The sequence below is a fragment of the Neophocaena asiaeorientalis genome, unplaced genomic scaffold, assembly GCF_003031525.2.
Source record: "Neophocaena asiaeorientalis asiaeorientalis breed wild unplaced genomic scaffold, Neophocaena_asiaeorientalis_V1.1 scaffold504, whole genome shotgun sequence".
Taxonomy (NCBI): domain Eukaryota; kingdom Metazoa; phylum Chordata; class Mammalia; order Artiodactyla; family Phocoenidae; genus Neophocaena; species Neophocaena asiaeorientalis.
In genome coordinates this window covers 6606948-6627423 of record NW_020174438.1, presented here as the reverse complement: position 1 = coordinate 6627423, position 20476 = coordinate 6606948, and the positions used below count along the sequence as shown (strand labels likewise).

Below are 20476 nucleotides of genomic sequence, written 5' to 3'. Positions count from 1 at the left end.
TGAACAGTGCCTTCGGCCGTGTCCTTTCAGACCATGCTCAGCCAGGACCAGCTGCTGACCGACTCCCGCCTGGCTGCTCCCAGCTCTGAGGACTGGTGATGACTGTCTTATCGCTGGCAGCCTAGAGAGGCACGTCTGATGGCCTGAGTCTGCTTCGATGGGAAGCTGGCCCATGGCCACCCGTGGAGCCCAGGCTGGGCTGCAGGGCATCTCCAACATGGGTGCTGACGGGACAAAGCGGGGCTGTGGAACAGATGTCCAGGAGGTGGCCCACATGTCTTCAACTGTGCTGTGCTCTTCGTCACAGCTTTTATACCTTTTGTACTTTTATACGTGGACTGCAGACCACTTTTGTGGGGAGGGTGATGAGATGCCAGCACAGACTCAATGACTCACGCCATCCCTGGTGACAGCTGGGGGTTCCTACACCCAAGGGGAAGAGCTGTGAGTCATAAAAGCTTTGCTGGAAAAATAATTCTGAATGTTCTGAGCAGGGCGAAATGGTAGGAAGCCCCCTCCTGGGCTGCTTCCATACAGAAACGCGTATTCTATTTCCTTTTCCAGGAATCTGGCTGGAGTGACAGCAGGGAAGGAGTAACGGACTCCCTTCCCTCTGTCCTCAAGCCACCCGGTGTCTCAGGGCTGTGGGGCCTCCCAGCACCTGAGCACAGGCGTCTTCGAAACCTTTCCCTTCTCAGCCTCAGAGGCAACTGTCTGATCAAACGGCAACCCCCTCTCCCAGCCACCCCGAGGAAGGCCCTCAGGCACCCAAATCAACATTTCCACCGCAACACATCTCAGGTATGCCCTACCTCAGGGAGAGGTACCTGCACACGTACCGGCCACACAATCCCCACCCAACCAGCCTTCCCCCTTAGCGATGGCCCTTCTTCCTCCCTGTGGCGGCTCTAGCTCTGGCCTCATCTCTAATTTCCATGGTGGGTCTCCTATTGGTCCCTCACCCTTCCTTTCCAGTTAGTCCCCTCCAGGTGTTCTCCACCCCATCCCCAGAGGGACCTTCCCAGAGCACTGTTTCATCCTGTTCCCTGCTAAGAACTCAGTTCCACAACTACCACAGATTAGTGTTCAAAAGCCTGAGCTGAAGCTTCGGCCTTCCACGCTCTAGCCTGTGCTCCTGCCTTTCCCTCCCCGTGGAATGTGCTTTTCTCCTAGTCTCTGTCACGAAGCTGAATCCTGCCTGCTGAGGTCCAGAACAGCCCCAGCCTCTCTCAGGAAGCCTTCGCTGGTGTTTGTTAGGGTTGGAGGTCTCTCTCTGTCCCACGGTGCTGACCTTGGGCCCGAGCACTTCCTGGCTCACCTTGAAGTAAGGTGTCATCTTTCTCCCCTTCCACACCTATCCTCAACACAACCTCACTGAGCACCTGCTATGGATGGGTTCCCGTACAGACAGGAGTAAGACCCAGTCCTAGCCCTCTGATGGCCCAGGAGATCCATGATGCTAAGTTCTCCATCCGCTCATTCCCTCATATGTGCAGGTTGAGTACCTCCCATTCTGGGCTGAGGAGCACTGGGGCTACAGGCATGAATGTCAAGGTCCTTGCCTGAGGGTGGGGATGGTCCACTGTGGGAGTACAGATCTGTTTCAGACAAGAGTGTGCTGAACGATACAGATGCTCCAATAGAAGTGCCTACAGCCCCAAAGAGCAAACTGTCATTTTTAATGGAGGGCTGGGGACAAGGACTGAAAAGTCTCCAAGGAGAGGTGCTACTTGAATTTTGAAAGATGAATCAGCTTCCTCAAGTATGCCAGAGGGGAAAGGCACTCCAGGCAGAGGGACCTGAAACAACCCTGCACATCCAAGGAAGTACCCGAGGTCAGTATGATGAGAGCAGAATTTCCTGACCTCTGCACTGCTGTCATTTGGGGTTGGGTAAGTCATTGTGCTCGGGGCTGTCCTGTGTGCTCTTGGATGTTTAGCAGCATCCTTGGCCTCTCCCTCTACCCTCTAGATGCCAATAGCACCCCTCTAGTTGGGACAACCAAAAATGTCTCCCGACAAAATCACCTCTAGCTGAGAACCAGTGGGCCAGAGAATGGGGTCAGAGTGGGAGGCCCAAGGAAGGAAGAATCAGGTGAGGTCAGCTGGAGCCAGATCGAGCAAGGATTTGTAAGCCAGGCTCCTGAAATTTATCTTGGGGACCCAGGGTATCCGGATATGGACTAGTGAAAGCAGTGAGAGGTTTAAAGCAGGGGACAAACATGGTTGTGACTGGTATTTAAGAAAAACATCTGAGGGTAGGACCTTCGATGTGCAGTGCCCAGCATTGTGTCTTCCTCTGAGTAGGAAACTCACTAAGGATGAGCTCAACAGGTGGACAGACGAAGGCTAAGCTGCTGCTGCCTCCCCCCGTCCATCTGAGAGACGTCCTGTGTTAGGCCACCCCATGGGCACTGCAGAGCTGTACTTCACAGAATTCTCTCAAGCCATGTTCCTCTCTCTCCTGTAGCCCTTTGCCCCACCCTCCGACGCACATACACGTGCGTAAGAGACCCCGTGACACCAAGTTCAAGCAGTGCTGCTAGTCTGCCAGTTTTTGCAAAACGGGAACACCTTGGAGTTAAACTCAGGTTTGAAGCCCAGCCCTGCCACCTAATGGCTGAATGACCTGGGGATAGTAATTTCATCTCTAAGCCTCAGTTTCCACATCTGTACCTTGGAGAACAAAATCCCCACAGATATTTCTGGTTCATTATCAGAATTATATAAAATCAAGAGCAGGGGGGGAGAGCAGCCAAGATGGAAGAATAAAAAGACCCAGAGCTCACCTCCTCTCGGGAGCACCCCAAAATCACAACTGTCTGCAGAAAACCCATCAATGAAAAAGACTGGAACCTACCAGAAAGGATCTTCCACAGCTAAAGACTAACCACAACAAAACAGGTAGGAAGGGTGGGCTTGCAACATAATCAACTCCCATTTACACCCCCCCACCCCTGCTGAGGTGGGCAACCTGCAAACCAGAGAATAATTATATTACAGAGATTCTCCCACAGGAGCAAGAGCTCTGAGCCCATCAGGCTCCCAAGCCCAGGGGTCCAGCACAGGGAAGATGAGCCCCACCAGAGCAATTGTTTTTGAAGGCCAGTGGGGCTTAGTTTCAGGAGCCCCATAGGACCGGGGGAAACAGAGACTCCACTCAAAGGGCACAGGCCAAATCTCACATGCACAGGGACACACAGCAAAAGTAATTTGATAAGAGCTTGGGCCAGACCTACCTGCTGGTCTAGAAGGGTCTCCTAGGGGGTGGGGGCGGTTCACCCTGGGGACAGACACTGGTGGCAGCCATACTGGGGAGCACTCAGGAGAGTGAACATGGTTGATGTTGGCAGCTGCCATCTTGGCTCATTAGCTCCAAGACAGGCCCTGCCCAACAGCCTACTGGTGACAATGCCTGGGATGCCTCAGGCCAAACTAACTAGGTGGGGACACAGCCTCACCCATCAGCAGACAGGCTGCCTAAAGAGCCCACAGCTGCCTCTGGGCTCACTACTGCTAGACACAGTCCTGCCCACCAGAGGGCCAAGACCCAGCTCCACTCACCACTGGACAGGCACTGGCCCCTCCTATGAGGAAGCCTGCACAAACCTCTAGACCAGCCTCAACCACCAGGCGGCAGACACCTGAAGCAAGAAAACTGGTTCCCCAACGCAGGCCAGACCCTACCCTGGGACCAGCTGGGCCCTGCCCACTAGCAGACCCATGCAACCTTCAGGACACACAGGACCCCTGTATTCAACTGTCAGGAACTGGTGCCCCTTCCACAAATAAGCTCTGGGGTCCTGGGCGCTTCAGCTAGACCCCAGGAAACAGCTCTGGCTGCCAGGATCTGGCACTAACCCCAGGACCTGGCTTCACCTGCCAGTGGGTGGGCAGCAGCCCCAGAGTCTTTGGGACTCTGACTCCACCCACCAGTGAGCCACCGCTAGCCCCAGAGGACCCTAGGGTTTCACAACCAACCAGACTAGGGCTCAGCCAAGCCTCCCAGACTGCCTACATGGTCAGTCTACCACAACAGAAGCATCCACACAGCTCTCTTGGGGGGACCCTAGAGCATATGGCTTGGGTGACAAGAGGGATGTGCACTGCTGGGATGCACAGGATGCCTCCTACAGAGGGCCACCTCTCCAAGGTTGAGAAACATAATTACCACATACATAAAATTACAAATAGCAACATAGACAAAATGAGGCAATAGAGGAAATCACCACTGCTGAACAGAAAAAAGGAAAAAGAATGAAAAGAGGATAGGATGTGCACTGCTGGGACAACATCAAGTACACTAATATTTGCATTATAGGGGTCCCAAAAGGAGAAGAAAGGGTTTGAGAAAATATTTGAAGAGATAATAGCTGAAAACCTCCCTAACCTGGGAAAGGAAACAGTCACCCAAGTCCAGGAAGTGCAGAGTCCCATACAGGATGAACCCAAAGAGAAACACAAGACATGAAGCAAAATGACAAAAATTAAAGAGAATACTAAAAGCACCAAGGGAAAAGCAACAAATAACATATGAAGGAATGCCCATAAAACTAACTATCAGCTAATTTTCAGCAGAAACTCTGCAGGTCAGGAGGGAGTGGCAAGATATATTTAAAAAGTGTTGAAAGGGAAAAACACAACCAAGAATATTCTACCCACCAAGGCTGTCATTCAGATTTGAAGGGGAAATCGAAAACCTTATAGACAAGCAAAAGCTAAAAGAATTCAGCACCACCAAACTAGCTTTACAACAACTGTTAAAGGAACTTCGCTAGGGAAGAAAAGGCCACTACAGGAAACATGAAAATTATGGAATGAAACAGCTCACCAGTAAAGGCAAACATACGGTAAAGGTAGGAAATCAGTCACACACAAAGCTAGCAGGGAGGTTAAGAAACAAAAGTGGTAAAACCATCTGTATCCACAATAAGCAAGGGATAAACAAAACAATTAGATGTAAAATACGATCTCAGAGTAATTGTGAGGGTGGGGAGAGTACAACTGCAGCGTATTTAAAGTGCATTTGAAAGTAAGATCAGCAACTTAAAACAATTATGTATACGTACAGACTGCTATACACAAACCTCAAGGTAACTGCAAACCAAAAATCTATAATAGAAATACACACAAAATAGAAAAAGGAATCCAAACAGGCATCAAGTTACAGGAGAGCAAAAGAAGGGGGAAAAGACCTACAAGAATAAGTCCAAAACAATTAACAAAATGGCAATGAGAACATTCATATTGATAACGTTAAACGTAAATAGAGTAAATGCTCCAACCAAAAGACACTTAGTGACTGAATGGACACAAAAACAAGATCCACACATTTGCTGCCTACAAGAGGCTCATTTCAGATCTAGAGACATACAGGCTGAAAGGGAGTGGAGGGAAAAAGGTATTCCATGCAAATGGAAATCAAAAGAAGGCTGGAGTAGCAGTATTTAGATCAGCCAAAATAGACTTTAAAGACTGTTAAAATCAAGAGATCAATCCAAGAAGCAGATATAACAATTGTAAGTATATATGCACCCAACATAGGAGCACCTCAATATATAAAGCAAATGGTAAACATAAAAGGAGAAATTGATAGTAATAATAGTGGACCTCAACACCCCACTTACATCAATGGATAGGTCATCCAGACAGAAAATAAGGAAACACAGGCCTTAAATAACACATTAGACCAAATGGACTTAATTTATATTTATAGAGCATTTCACCCGAAAGCAGCAGAATACACACACATTCTTTTCAAATGCACACAGAACATTCTCCAGAATAGATCATGTGCTGGGCCACAAAACAAGTCTCAGTAAATCTAAGAAAATTAAAATCATATCAAGCATCTTTTCCAACCACAAGGCTATGAGACTAGAAATCAACTACACGAAAAAAAAAAACTGTAAAAAACAAACACGTGGAGGTTGATAATGGATCAATGAAGAAATCACAATACCTGGAGACAAATGAAGATGAAAACACAACATTCCAAAACCTGTGAGATGCAGCAAAAGCAGTGCTAAGAGGGCATTTTATAGTGATACAAGCTTACCTCAGGAAACAAGAAAAATCTCAGATAAACAACCTAACATTACACCTAAAGCAATCAGAGAAAGAAGAAGAAACAAAATCCCAAGTTAGTAGAAGGAAAGAAATCATAAAGAGCAGAAATAGAGACAAAGAAAACAGCAAAGATCAATGAAGTTAAAAGCTTGTTCTTGGAGAAGATAAAATTGATAAACCTTTAGCCAGACTCATGAAGAAAAAAAGGGAGAGGACTCAAATCCATAAAATTAGATATGCTAAAAAGGAGAAGTTACAACGGACATCACAGAAATATGAAGGATCATAAGAGATTACTCTGAGCAATTATGTGCCAATAAAATGGACAAGCTAGAATAAATGGACAAAGTCTTAGAAAGGTACAATCTCCCAAGACTGAACCAGGAAGAAATAGAAAATATGAACAGGCCAATTACCAGTACTGAAATAGAATCAGTAATTTTAAAACTCCCAAGAAACAAAAGTCCAGGACCAGATGGCTTCACAGGTGAATTCTATCAAACATTTAGAGAAGAGATAACACCTATCCTTCTGAAACTATTCTCCAAGAAACTGGAGAAAAAGGAACACTTTTGAACTCATTCTATGAGGCCACTGTCACCCTGATACAAAAATATCACAAAAAAAATTATAAACCAATATTGCTGATGAACATAGATGCAAAAATCCTCAAGAAAATACTAGCGAACCTACTCCAACAATACAGTAAAAGGATTGTATACCATAATCAAGGGGATTTATCTGAGGGCTGCAAGGATTTTTCAATATCCACAAATCAATCATTGTGATACACCACATTCACAAATTGAAGAATAAAAACCATACAATCATCTCAACAGATGTAGAAAAAGCTTTTGATAAAATTCAACATCCATTTATGATAAAAATTCTCCAGAAAGTGGGCATAGAGGGTACATGCCTCAACAAAATAAAGGCCACATATGACAAACTCACAGCTAACATCATACTCAACAGTGAAAAATTAAAGCATTCCTTCTAAGATCAGGAACAAGACCAGGATGTCCACTCTCACCTCTTTTACTCAACATAGTTTTGGAAGCCCCAGCCACAGCAATCAGAGAAGAAAAGGAAATAAAAGGAATCCAAATTGGAAAGGAAGAAGAAAAACCATCACTGTTTGCAGATGACATGATACTATACATAGAAAATACTAAAGGTGTCACCAGAAAACTACTAGAAGTCATCAATGAATTCAGTAAAGTTGCAGGATACGAAATTAATACACAGAAATCTGTTGCATTTCTATACATTAACAATGAAATATCAGAAAGAGAAATTAAGGAAATAATCCCATTCACCATTGCAACAAAATGAATAAAATAACCAGGAGTAAGCCCAGCTAAGGAAGCAAAAGACCTGTACTGTGAAAACTGATAGGCTGATGAGAGAAATTGAGGATGACATAGATGGAAAGACATACCGTGTTTTTGGATTGGAAGAATCAGTATTGTTTAAATGACCATACTACCTAAGGCAATCTACAGATTCAGTACGATCCCTATCAGATTACTGATGGCATTTTTCACAGAACTGGAACAAAAATTTTTAAATTCATCCAGAAACACAAAAGAACCTGAATAGCCAAAACAATCTTGAAAAAGAAGAGTGCAGCTGGAGGAATCACGCTCCTTGACTTCAGACCATACTACAAAGCTACAGTAATCAAAACAGTTTGATACTGGCAAAAAAAATGATACATAGATCAATGGAACAGGATAGAAAGCCCATAAATAAACCCACATGCTTATGGTCAATTAATCTACAACAAAGGAGGCAAGAATAGACAATGAAGAAAAGACAGTCTCTTCAATAAATGGTGCTGGGAAAACTGGACACTGACATGTAAAAGAATGAAATTAGAATATTCTCTAACACTATATACAAAAATAAACTCAAAATGGAATAAAGACCTAAATGTAAGACCAGATATTATAAAACTCCTAGAGGAAAACACAGGCAAGACAGTCTTTGACATAGAGCGCAACAATATTTTTTTGGATCCATCTCCTAGAGTAATGGACACAAAAGCAAAAATAAACAAATGAGATCTAATTAAACCTGAAAGCTTTTGCACAGCAAAGGAAACCATAAACAAAATAAAAAGACAACCTACAGAATGGGAGAAAATATTTGCAAATGGTGCAATTGACAAGACTTAATTTCCAAAATATACAAGCAGCTCATACAGCTCAATATCAAAAAAAAATCAAAAAAATGGGCAGAAGACCTAAATAGACATTTCTCCAAAGAAGACATATAAAAGGCCAACAGGCCCATGAAAAGATGCTCGACATCACTAATTATTAGAGAAATGCAAATCAAAACTACAATGAGGTACCACCTCACACTGGTCAGAATGGCCATCATCAAAATATCTACAAATAATAAATGCTGAAGAGGGTGTAGAGAAAAGGGAACCCTCCTACACTGTTGCTTGGAATGTAAATTGCTGCAGCCACTGTGGAGAAGTGTATGGAGGTTCCTCAAAAAAACTAAAAATAGGGTTGCCATACGTTCCTGCAATCCCACTCCTGGTCATATATTGGAGAAAACTCTAATTCAAAAGGATACATGCACCCCAGTGTTCATAGCACTATTTACACAAGGCAAACATGGAAGCAACCTAAATGTCCATCAACAGATGAATGGAATATTACTCAGCCATAAAAAAATGATGAAATAATGCCATTTGCAGCAACATACTAAATGAAGAGAAAGAGAAATATCATATGATCTCACTTATATGTGCATTCTAGAAAAATGATATAAATGAACTTATTCACAAAACAGAAATAGGCTCACAGACATAGAAAGCAAACTTATGGTTACCAAAGGGGAAAGGGAGGGAAGGGATAAATTTGGAATTGGGGATTAACAGGTACACACCACTATATATAAAATAGCAAAGATCTACTGTATAGCAGAGGGAGCTATATGCAATACCCTGTAAAAACCTATAATGGAAAAGAATCTGACAAAGAATATATATATATACACACACACACACAACTGAATCACTTTGCTGTACACCTGAAACATTATAAATCAACTATACTTCAAGAGCAGAAGTAATAAAAAAAAAATCAAGATTATAAGTGATTTTATCCAGGCACAGATAACAAAGCAACAGCATGTCATCCTGACCACAAACAACAGATGGTGATAGTGAACACTTATACCCTTTGCAATAAATATGAACGATTTGAGGAATAGCCTCAGGAACATAATTTTGTTTGCAAGTTCAGAAGCTTCTGTACTAACCACCCCTACCTGACCACACCAGAATTGGGCCTGGCATTTAGAGGATCCTTAACAAAGAAGCACCCCTTACCTCCATTTGTGGTGTAAAGTGCAGGGAGTCCAGGATTCTTGGAGCCCACGTTGACTATTGCCCTGATGTGTATTTTTAACACCATTTCCATTTCAAGGGTCTCCTACAAGAGAAGAAAGAGTGCACATGGAGGGTGCCTGAGCCCTCTGATAGGTGTGACCTTAAAAACAACACTCTAGAAAGAGGGGTTAAAGAGAAATTGGGAGTTGACACGACCCCCCCTTGGGGACTCTCTCCTGGAGTTCTGCCCCAGTATCTTTGACCATTGTGACCCCCCCAAGGACACAAGATGCCAATTCACATGTGGGGCAGGCCAAGGCCTTCTACCTGTCTGGCAGGTCCCCCACAGAGCCACACTCAATGGCTATCTGCTTTGCACTGAATTTTATTTCAGTAAACTATGGAAAAAGATACTGAAATGGAATTCCTTCAAGGCTCTTCAAGCAAGGAGGCCTCAGAAGCTACTTTAGAGAGGAAGGAGTGCCAGCATACACAAAGATGCATTACAAGGGACTTTTGAACACTTCCCAGTATAACATGGTGAAGCTGAGCTCACTGTAAAACATGAACGGGACCAGGCAAATTTGCTAAGAGCAAGGGAGGCATTAGTAGGTGAAAATCATGTCCCTGGTGTAACCCAGTTTCTCCAAGTTAGGGTGCACGGCATGGATCAGGGGTGGTGGGCCACACACCAGGATGAACGAGAACCTCCCAGGAGGAGGGAGATGCTCTTTGATCGTGTCCTCAGTAATGAAGCCTGACTGTACTTCCAGCCTGAGATTAAGCAGAAAAAAGCTGTTGCGGGGGCCAGGTTGCGTCCCTGACCCCAGGCCCCCTGCCCACCCTCCCTCAAGCCGGGAAGAGGAACACAAGGCTATGTGCCAAGGCTTAGACATCTGCACTACTGCTCTCCGCAGAAAGCTGGGAGTAGAGGACGTGGGGGGCCCAGAGAGCCCTTTTCAGTACTTACCCCAGACCCCAGGCTCACTGCTGGGGCTCTGAGTCCCTGCCTGGTGTCTGTCTGCTGTAAGCACCGGCGTGGGTGAACGCCACCCTGAGACAGGTGCACCCGGGTGCGGCGTGAATCGAGGCGGTGAGCAGGAGCTGTGCCGCGCAGAGGGTGTGTGGTTGTTTGGGGACTGGCTCGTTTGGGTGGCGCCCTCTGCTGGGCAGTGAGCTGTACGACGAGGCAGGCACAGCTCGGCGCTGAGTGGGAGAGGCAGCCTGTCAGCGTGAGGGCTCTGCGGGGTGCGGCGTGTGCGGTGGCGGCCGGGGCTCAGCTTATGAGGACTGCTGTCCTAGGTGAGGTGCGGGGTGCAGGGTGAAAGGGTCAGTGGCCGTACAGGAGGCAGTGTGAGTGATGGCTCTGCGGGATGCCGTGTGGAGTGGGTGTTCAGGGTGGCCCGGGGCCTCAGGGTCCCCCCTGACGTTCAGAGTAGTGCGTGGAGTGCCGCTGAGATATCGGACACCTACCCGATACCGCCCTTACAAGCAGGTCATCCCAAATCCTCTCTCCCTCAAATTCCTGCATTTCCCAAGTAGAGACATAGTCCAAGGCCTCAGCCACCCAGCCCAGAACCAACCAACCCAGGGACTGGCCCCTGACTGGGTCAAGGGTTGGAGCTGACCCACGGTGGGGACAACGGGGACCTTACCAACAGGAGGCCTGTCCAGGGTGTACCACAGGTTGAACTGCTTTGCGTGAGTTCTATCAACTTCTTCAAGCTCCTTTCTCACCAAGATCTCCTCCTGTGTCTAGAAAAGAAGCAACACGAGCCTCACCCCTCCAGGGCATCCCGCTTGTTCCCCAGACTCAGTACACAGGTCAGCACGTTCCCACCCCGGCCACCCTACTCTAGCTTGAGTGCTCCCTGCAGACTCTGAGCCAGAGTTCTGCTGAGGCTCCGACACAACAAACGCCCTCTGGTGGAGGGAGGCGTTGGGTGACTGCCCTCCAGCTGGAAGGCTGTGTCTGAACACTGGGGGTCCCAGCCCAGCTCCTGCATCCACTCTGAGCGCCAGGCAAGGCAAACCGGACTGGCCCAGGATCTCCTGCAGGGAATGCGAGCAGCTAAGGCAGTGATATATGACACGATATATATAATCTATGGCACTGGAGAGCTACAGCAGAGGAAGACAGAGGCTATAGCGTCCGCTGGGGAAAGTGCACAAAGCCAAAAGATCTGTTGCAGGCTCAGAGATGCTGCACACAAGACCTGGACCGTAAAACCCGTCACGATCCTTGTCCCAACAATTCCACTTCTGCGATTCTGCTTAACAAAATAATCTCAGCCTAGGCACAATTATTCCTCACTGTATCATTTATAACTGTGAAAACTGAAAACAACCTGAATGGAGGAGGAGATTTAGTAATGATGGTGCGACTTGATATAGACTGATGGAAATACTTGTAAAGAGTTTTAATGAGAAGAAAATGCCTGCGTGGTAATGTTGAGTAAAAAAACTAAAAATGAAAAACAACATATATATAATTGTGAATATATAGCATGTATAGAGCAAACAAAAAAAGAAGTAAATTATTTATATGCTTCCATATTTTCTGACATTTCACTAAGGGCAAGGCTTCTATGATTTTACACTGGGAAAAGCACAGAATTATATATTAAAGAAAGAAGGAAAGCTTCGTGCTTATGGTTGTTTGGGGAGACAGAGTTAAAAAACAAAAACAAATGGAAAAACAGGCCTGGACTCAGCTTCTATGGCTGCCAGCAGCCCTACTTGAGGCCAGTGAGCCCTCCCATAGCTGCAGGCGCCCCGAGCAGCATGACCGTCGGGAGTGGGGAGGAAAAGAATGCAGAGGCCAGCTCAGCAAACAGTGGAACTTTCCTGCCTCGCTCAAGGCTGACTCAGCAGAACTGACCTGGTTGGCACGGACGAGGGACATCCTGGTCTTGCCGCTGGGCGCTGCAGCAGGGGCGTAACCCCTGGAACACAGCTGGCAGGCAGGCCGGGTTTCCCTCCCCCTCTGGTGCTCACCGTCTGTGGTCTGCAGCAGCTTCACAAGCTCCCTTGGCCCCGATTACTTCTCTCACTTCTGTCCCCAGAACTCAAAGGGCAGAACCACCCTTCGTTTTGGTTTTCCCTTCTAATGCAACAATCCATCGAAAGCACTTCTCATTTTCACATGGCAGCACTGGCTTTGAAACGACTGCATTTCACATCTGGCTCCCTAACTGTCAGACTAAGGTGAGTCAGGCACCTGTCTGAGCTCTTCAGTGTCATTTGTAAAACAGATTTAATGGCAAGTAAATGTGATAGTTTAAAAAGTGCCCGTTACGGTGCCTGGCACGTTGTTCTCCTCACACGTTTGTTCTCATCTTTCAGGCATTCATTTTCAAGGGATGGGGAGCATCAGGCTTGAACAGGATCCAGGAGCCCTTGGGGCCTGTGTGGCCCTGCCCAGCCTGGCCCCCAGCCTCACCTTAGAGGCTCCAGGGGCTCGTGGGGCGGCCAGCATGTTGGTTAAGGAGAGCAGGGCATCCAGGGTCAGCGTCAAGACCTGTCATTGGCCCTGCATCCCCATCTCAAAGAGCCAGGGAAGGAATCTCTCACATCACCCCTTCTAGGACCAAATGACTCCAAAGTCAGAAAGGTCTCAGGGCTCACCCTGTGGATGAAGCCCCCAGTAGCCTCTTACCTGTGCCCCCAGCAATCATTCCCAGGTGATGGACCAGTTTGTTTTCAAGCTCACTCGTTTCGTATGTTTGAACGTAAACTTCCCTGAAAACACAGAGGATACTTCTGATGTCTACGGCTCTTGACTGAGAGCCCGCAAAACATCACTGAGTTCCTTGGGCCTCCCAGGAAGCAAGTCCACCTAAGCGAGTGGCTATGCCATTTTAAACCAGAGGAGCAAGCCAGGGTGGCCTCCTTAGCCAGCCCTGGTCCACCGGGGCCCAAAGTGGGAGTAGAGCCTGGGCACCCTTGGGGGAATAACTGCACCTTCTCTTCTGAGGAAGGAGAAAGACAGGCTGAAGTTAACATGGAGTGTCACACAGCTCTCTCGCCCACAGCAGCGAACGAGTAAGTGATGAGCATGTGAGCAAATGGATGAGTGTGCATTCCATCCATCCATCCACCCACCCTCCATTTCTCAGCAACAGCAAGTGCCTTTCGTGCATCAGGCATTGTGCTGGAGATACAGTGATGAGGAAACACCAAATCACTCCCTTACCTTCAGGGAGCTTATAATCTCATAAAGTGGGTGTGTGAATGAATGTATGAAGACTTCAAGGACAAGCCCATGTGACTCAAATCTGAGGAGCTTTCTAGAACAATGGAACAACCATAGGCATCTTCTTCCTCCTAGCTGGAGGCCCAGTGTGAACCCCCCAGTACCTGACCCATGATAGAACAGGTGCCCGGATGGCCCTTGAAAAAGGATGGTGTCCCCAGTTTTCATGTTCTCCAAGTACTGAGTCATCTTCCCCCCTTCTGGATGATTAGGGTGTACATTTTTGAAGTAGATCTGAAAAATAAGGCAGCATGGTTTTCACACCTTCAGCCCCGAGGCCACAGCCACACACAACTCAAGAATACACTTGCTACCAGAAACCAGGAAGAGCAAATCCTCTGCACTCACGGTTGCTCTAAAGCAACACCTGAAGACTTCACTAGGTCAACAGCTTCACTGTTAAATGACATCGCTGGGAAGCCCTGTCCAGGGTACGTGCCCCTTTTCCACCCACCCTGAACAAGCTTGTGACGGTGAGGCAGCTGGACATGGCGGGCATCATTTACCTTGATAGTTAAGTCCACAAAGCCTAGATCCTCATCAGTGGACACAGGCGTGTAAGCCCTGACCACCAACACACCATCCATTTTGGCCAAGAGATTAACATAGTTACCTACAGAAAAGGCACCAAATGTTAAGACTGAGCAGGGCCAGCCTAAACAGGACCAAGGATTTCTCTAAAGGACTGAGCTTTGGTGGCAGAGGGGGTGCATAGTGCGACAGGTGCATGGGAGGAGGGCCAAGCAGGGAAGAAGCCCAAGTCCAGGATGCCTAGATCCTAGGCCTGCCCTTATCACTCCATGTGCAAGCCTGGACAAGTCACTTCACCCCATATACCTGCCCTGACTCCATCACAGCGTAGCTGTGAGCTTCACACACAGGAAGCCTACTGTCGGTGCAGGCTTACCGTGTCAAAGTGCTCCGTGGGGCAGGAAGAGCTAATTAAAGTTGGAGGCTGAGCATTAAAAATTACAGAAAAGTGTTTCCTTTTTAAAGCAAAATATGTTGCCTTCGTAAAGTCATTTCTTCCTAAACTGTATGTATTACTGGGGTCTATGAATGAATCACAGCTCCCTCATCTGTATCCTGTCCCCTGGCATGGAGCAGGCCTGGTCTCACAGGTATGCAGGGCTCCAGGATTTAGACATCCATGGACCATGAGTTCCAGCAGCAGCACTGTGTCTCCCTGGCCCATGGCTCTGCTGAAGGGCAGCAGTGAAGCTTTGAACCATGTAATTCTGTCCCCCCAGGGTAGACATGAACAGACCAGGGTGGCCAGAGACCTGTGGATCATGACTCCACGATCCAGTGTCACATGATGGGCTAGGCCACTCAGATTTCTGCTGCATCCAACATGGGAGACTTCAGTGACTAAGGCAATTAGTGGTGAGGGCAGAAGCTGCAATCAAGAGATGCCAAGGGGCTTCCCTGGTGGCACAGTGGTTGGGAGTCCGCCTGCCGATGCAGGGGACACGGGTTCGTGCCCCGGTCCAGGAAGATCCCACATGCCGCGGAGCAGCTAGGCCCATGAGCCATGGCCGCTGAGCCTGCGCGTCCGGAGCCTGTGCTCCACAATGGGAGAGGCCGCAACAGTGAGAGGCCCACGTAACGCAAAAAATAAAAAAAATTAAAAAAAAAAAAAGGGGTGCCAAGAGACAAAGGCAAGAGGAAGTTCTGAGCCAGAGTATCTGAGGGGGTAGAAGCTGTGTGTGCACAGGACAGAGAGAGACCATATGCAGACATAGCAGAGACCCAGGGAGAAGGGGCAGGAGAAGGGCAGGAGGGAGGGAAGGAGGAAAAGGAGGAGGGGGCACTGCAGGGGCAAAACCCAGTCTTTGAGGGGCCCCGAAGCCTGAGGTGCAAACGCTCTGGGTTAAGAAAGGACAGGCTTAGGATGGATAAACAAGGTCCTACTGTACAGCACAGGGAACTACATTGAATATCCTGTGATAAACCATAATGGGAAAGAATATGAAAAAGAATATATATATATATAACTGTGTCACTTTGCTGTACAGCAGAAAGTAACACAACATTGTAAATCAACTGTACTTCCATAAAATTAAAGAAAAGAAAGGACAGGCTCAATGACTCTGGCTATGCCCTGGCTGGGAACCAGGGATACCCAGGAATAAACACCTGTGGCAGCTTCCTGCTGAGAACTCATCTGATACTGGAAACCTTAGAAAGCCTCTTTCAGATGCAGCCAACCTGGGCCTGGCCTGGCAGCAGCCTCAGAGAAAACGGGGCTGCCCGGCTGGTCCCGCAGACGGCATCTCTAACCAGCTTCATTTCAGCAGGGCTGGCAAGCATGAGCGATCTCCGAGCCTCCACAGCAGACTCTCCCAGAAGCCTCTAAATTACCTTGTGCACTGACTGTGCACTGCCCACACCAGGGCTGAGGAGAGAGTGGGTCATGACAGTTTCTAAGAAATTCTGTTTCTCAGAGGTTTTATTCTTCTGCCTTCTTGCCAATAGGGCTGGTCTCACCAGCCAGGCAGAGGGCTGGAAGGCAGGCTGACACCCAGCTTTCACGGATGAAAAGGGACAGAGGAAGCAGCAAGGAGGCTCAGGGGCCAGGCTGGCTGCCTAGTGGGTAATTTCATCACCTGAAGAGGTGACATCAAGCTTTTGTCCCATGTACCCAGGACAAGTAGGCTATGGATGAGGATCTCCACCAGGAAGGCAAGCAGCACAAAGTTTCAGGCTGTGGGCCTAGCAGAGCGCTAAGACTGACTCAGCCACCTGGTGGTGGTACAGGTTAGAAATGGGATAACTCGGAACTCTAGGACTGCTAGGGCTCATATCCACAATGGTCCCTCCTTTCGTGCATGAGTCTGAGGTCCCTGCTGAGAATCCACGTACTGGAGGGGAAGGGCACCAACCCCCTCCTGCCCCTCCAAAACTTCTGGGCCTTTCTCTTGACAGTAGGGGAACATCAATTCCTCCCATCCGTCCTAAGTGCACAGCACTTTACAGTTTCTGAATTTTCACATCCATCAGTCACTTAATTCTCACAACAATGCAAGTAGCAGACAGGCCTGGGAAACCCCATGTCATAGACAGAGTCTCAGAGAGGTTGAGGGACTTGCTTAAGATTGCCCAGCAAGGAGCTGGCAATGGGATCTTAGACCTTCTGACTCTAGACTCAGTTCTTTTCAATGCTCATTAAGATATCGCTTTTGTGTCAGCCCCAATGGAACAATGAGAAAGGGAATGGACTGTCCCTAAGCCTATCTCCCTACCTCTTTGAGCTTATGTGGCTCAGGAAAGGTAGCAGGGCAACCTCTACACCTCAGCTGAGTTTCTGATAGGAGCAGAGTGCCCACAAGGCCCAGGTCCTGGTGATGACACTAAACTCCACTCACCTACAGGAAGCCCTAAGGCATGGTCCGGCGAGGGCAGTCCAAAGCGGAACCTCCGAGTGTTGTAGCTGATTTGCTAATAAAACAGAAAACAGAGGCAGGCTCAGTCAGCTTTCTGGAAGGTTTGCTGGGCAGCTCAGATGCCTGGGAAAGGAGCTCCCAGCACACATACACAGACAGTGGCAGTGGGGAGCAAACTAGAAGCCATGGAATGCCCATCCCACTGCCCTGGCCTCCCCAGCCAACACATTCCCCACCGCTTCGTCTTCCTCTCACATCACCCCCCCCCCCATGTCTTCCTCTCACATCCCCCCCCCCCCCATCCTGCCCCTGACAGCAGAGGGGGAGGGCTGACCCATCACCTCTTTCTCTGTCAGGGGCAGCAGGAACTTGGCTTCAGGGTGCTGTAAGGTGATAGGACGCCTCTTCTTTACATTCTTGTTCTTCAGGGCCAACAGGAGCGCAGTGATGGCGAGGAGCAGGGACGTGTCCTACCAGACACGTGTGAGCAGGGCACCTCAGGTCCTGCCTGCCCTGGGCAGGACAGCTCTCAGGCCCAGCGGCACCCACTCCACACCAGGGGCATGTATGAAGCTGGACTGTGCCTAAAAGACACTAGGCAGAGGTAAAGGTACTGAACTAGAAGGCAGGCTCAGCCTCCGGTGGACCTGGAGGCTGGGAGGGGCCAGCTACAGATTAGACAGGAGGGATGCTTTAAACTCCCAGTCCGATGGCTCAGGAGTGCTAATGTCATCAGGCCTTTCCTGCCCATCTGCCTCTATCCTGGCTACAGCCAAGGGTGCAAGCCCCGGCGGTCCCCTCCTTGAGGTGGAAGGGGTGAGGATGCTGCTTCCAGTACACAATTTGGAATGAGGGCCCCAACCCCCAGGGACAGAGCTAGGGAGGGGGGATTAGCTGCTGAGCTAAGAGGGATGGGGCTTGCTTCCTCCACTCCCCTCTTCCAGGTCTGGCTAGGGCAGGGGTAGGGGTGGGGTGAGTACCTCTGTTGCCAGAGCTGCTCCAGGTCTTTGCTCAAAACCCACCAACGCCCACCGTTAGGAGGAGTGAACATAAATTTTTAACTTGAAGGGTTCAGAGAAAAGAAAAGGAAGCTATACACACACACAAAAGAAAAAAAAAAACAGATGGAACCAGCTGGGACCAATAGGGCAATGAATCTGACCTCCAACACACCCTGAGTCTCATCTTACTACATTAGCATATTAAATGATGCACCTATTGGTGGCCAGGACCTGACACTAAGGACCAAAAAAGGGGGTGGCACCCCAGTCCCTCAGAAAAAGCCCCACCCCTTCCCCTGTAGACTACTGCACATGCCTCCACATGGCTCGCCTCAGTCCTCCTCCCGCTGTCTTTACTCTTTAAACCCCTCTCTCCAGCTGGGTGAGAATTTGATCTGTGAACTTAGTTCCCACCTCTCCATTCTTTGGCCACTGAATGAAGACTGTGCTGGGTCAATCGCAGCTTGGGTTTTGTTATTCGCCTACTTGAACCCAAACAGAAAAAAAACCCTCCCTCGCCAAGGCAGAGAGCCTCCACTGGGCTAGGGCTGGAGCAGGGCCCATACGACTTAATTCGGTAACAAATTTTGGCGTCCAGTGGGGGTCCCATTCCGTCTGGTAACTCAGGGCTTACTCGCCCACAAGGCAAGTTAAATAACTGGCCAGTTTGCTCCAATTCTGGATCCCTGAGCCAGTGAAGGTTACTAAATTAAGCCTGAGATCAAAAAGCAGCCAAGAGTCAAGCGGGGTGCTCCCCAGGTTAAGTCCCCACCCCCACCCCAGCACGTCTCCAAGGACACTTGCTACAGATTGGTGTAGTATCCAGGCGATGCCCAACACAGGGGGCGCTGACCCCACTTCGGTCGATAAGGCCAATGGCGGTTGTAGGGGTTGGCTAATTAAGGGAAAGGATCCTGGCCACGTGGTTGGAGCCAGACCTCTGCCGAGAAGACTGGACTGGACGGTTGGTTGTCTATATTGAGCCAATGCTCTGATAACGGGGGAGGCGAGACTGGACAATTGTTTGCCTGAATGGACTGGACGGGAAGCCCTCCAGGCCACCACACGGTAAGAACATCTTTGTTTTGTGTGTGCAACGTAAGCCCTAGTCTCTGTTCTTGATCAGGGTGAAACTTCAATCTCTGTTCTGTGTGGTCTTGTTTGCCCTGATGTTCTAGGAAATACTTACCACAACTGTGGGCATGGGTCGAGCACTTAAAGGCCACTAGGGTGCTCTCCACTGGAGGACTCCTGTGAAAGGATAAGCCGGTGACGGACCGGGGTAGGTGAGCACTAGGTATCCTGCCGGCTGGAAGCAAATGTCCATGTGAGCTGGCACACTGTAAAACACACTCACAGCCCTGACCCCTGCAGCACTGCCGACTCTAGGATATAGTCCAAAAGCACATCTTCTGCATTGGTTCGTCTTGCCCTAACTTGCCATCCTGGGGCAGGGTATATGGCTCTGTTGGGTAGGTCTCTCCCCATTACCTCTATCACAGATCCCTAGGGGATCCTTCCTCTTGAGACACAAACCCTTTAAAATTCTTATTTTCGCCAGATTTCCAGAAAATTACCATCTAGCCAGAGAAGGAAGAAGAGGACACCCAAATCATCCAAAGTCCTTGGGTCCTTGCAGCTGAGAGTCTAGAGAACTGCACACATTCCAAATGGGCATTCGGCCTCCCTGCTTGATTGCCTGTAACCAAGCAGGGTCAAGCCCTTTTTGAACAAGGCTCCTTGACTGCCAGAGAGGCTCTCCGAGCAATTTATCTGATTAGAGGACGCTTATTTATAACCCATTCCTCCTTTACCCTATCTCCGAGGACTGCTCGCTGAAAGCACTCACCTACATTGGGTATCTCCTACAGTCCCACAGTAGGCCTGGAAACGTCTACTTGCTAACTTAGAGGGGACTAAGTATAACTAGGGCCCTCTTAGACAGCATCTCCCCTTCCAGCCCCTGTGAAGATTGGTTCAGATTTCAGTTAGAGTGCCTAGACAACTTGGTGTGGGCCAGATCCTGTGGGATCTGTGTTGCTACCAACCCTAGGAAGAGGCCACTGGGAAGCTGGAAACACACCAGAAATAAGGACTCCCCATATGGGTAATCAAGCCTCTGTCCTGGTGAAATTGCTGCTAGGGTGCATTCTCCGTAACGGGAAATTCTTCGAGTACTGCCCACTACCAAAGAGACGGCTTATTTCCTTTTGCAACACCATGTAGCCCCAATATAAACTGGCAGATGGAGAAAGCTGGCCAACTAATGGCTCGCTAGATTATAATACTATTTTTCAATTGGATCTCTATTGCCAGCATTTAAAAAAATGAGATGAGATCCCCAGGTACAATGTTTCATGGCACTTAGCCAAAACAAGGGCCTCCATAAAAAATGCAAGGCTAGTTCAAATCTC

General features: G+C 48.4%; 2 protein-coding genes across 2 annotated transcripts in view; one reads left to right on the top strand and one right to left on the bottom strand.

Moving 5' to 3' along the window:
• The window catches only part of PPFIBP2 (PPFIB scaffold protein 2), a 153131-nt gene extending 150040 nt beyond the window's left edge, over positions 1–3091 (top strand). Inside the window, exon 29 of the mRNA XM_024757007.1 lies at positions 31–3091. Within this exon, the coding sequence (XP_024612775.1) occupies positions 31–99 (69 nt within the window). The 3' untranslated portion in view covers positions 100–3091. The remainder of the gene's footprint in view (positions 1–30) is intronic.
• A 6880-nt stretch (positions 3092–9971) lies between these two features.
• Positions 9972–19266, bottom strand: CYB5R2 (cytochrome b5 reductase 2). Its single transcript, XM_024756978.1, is given in 11 exon segments — positions 9972–10183; positions 10186–10194; positions 11076–11175; positions 12302–12345; positions 12348–12365; positions 13079–13161; positions 13770–13909; positions 14182–14288; positions 17044–17116; positions 17403–17531; positions 19252–19266. Coding segments are annotated over 11 exon segments (876 nt in total). The 3' UTR covers positions 9972–10025.
• Positions 19267–20476: the final 1210 nt, after the last annotated feature.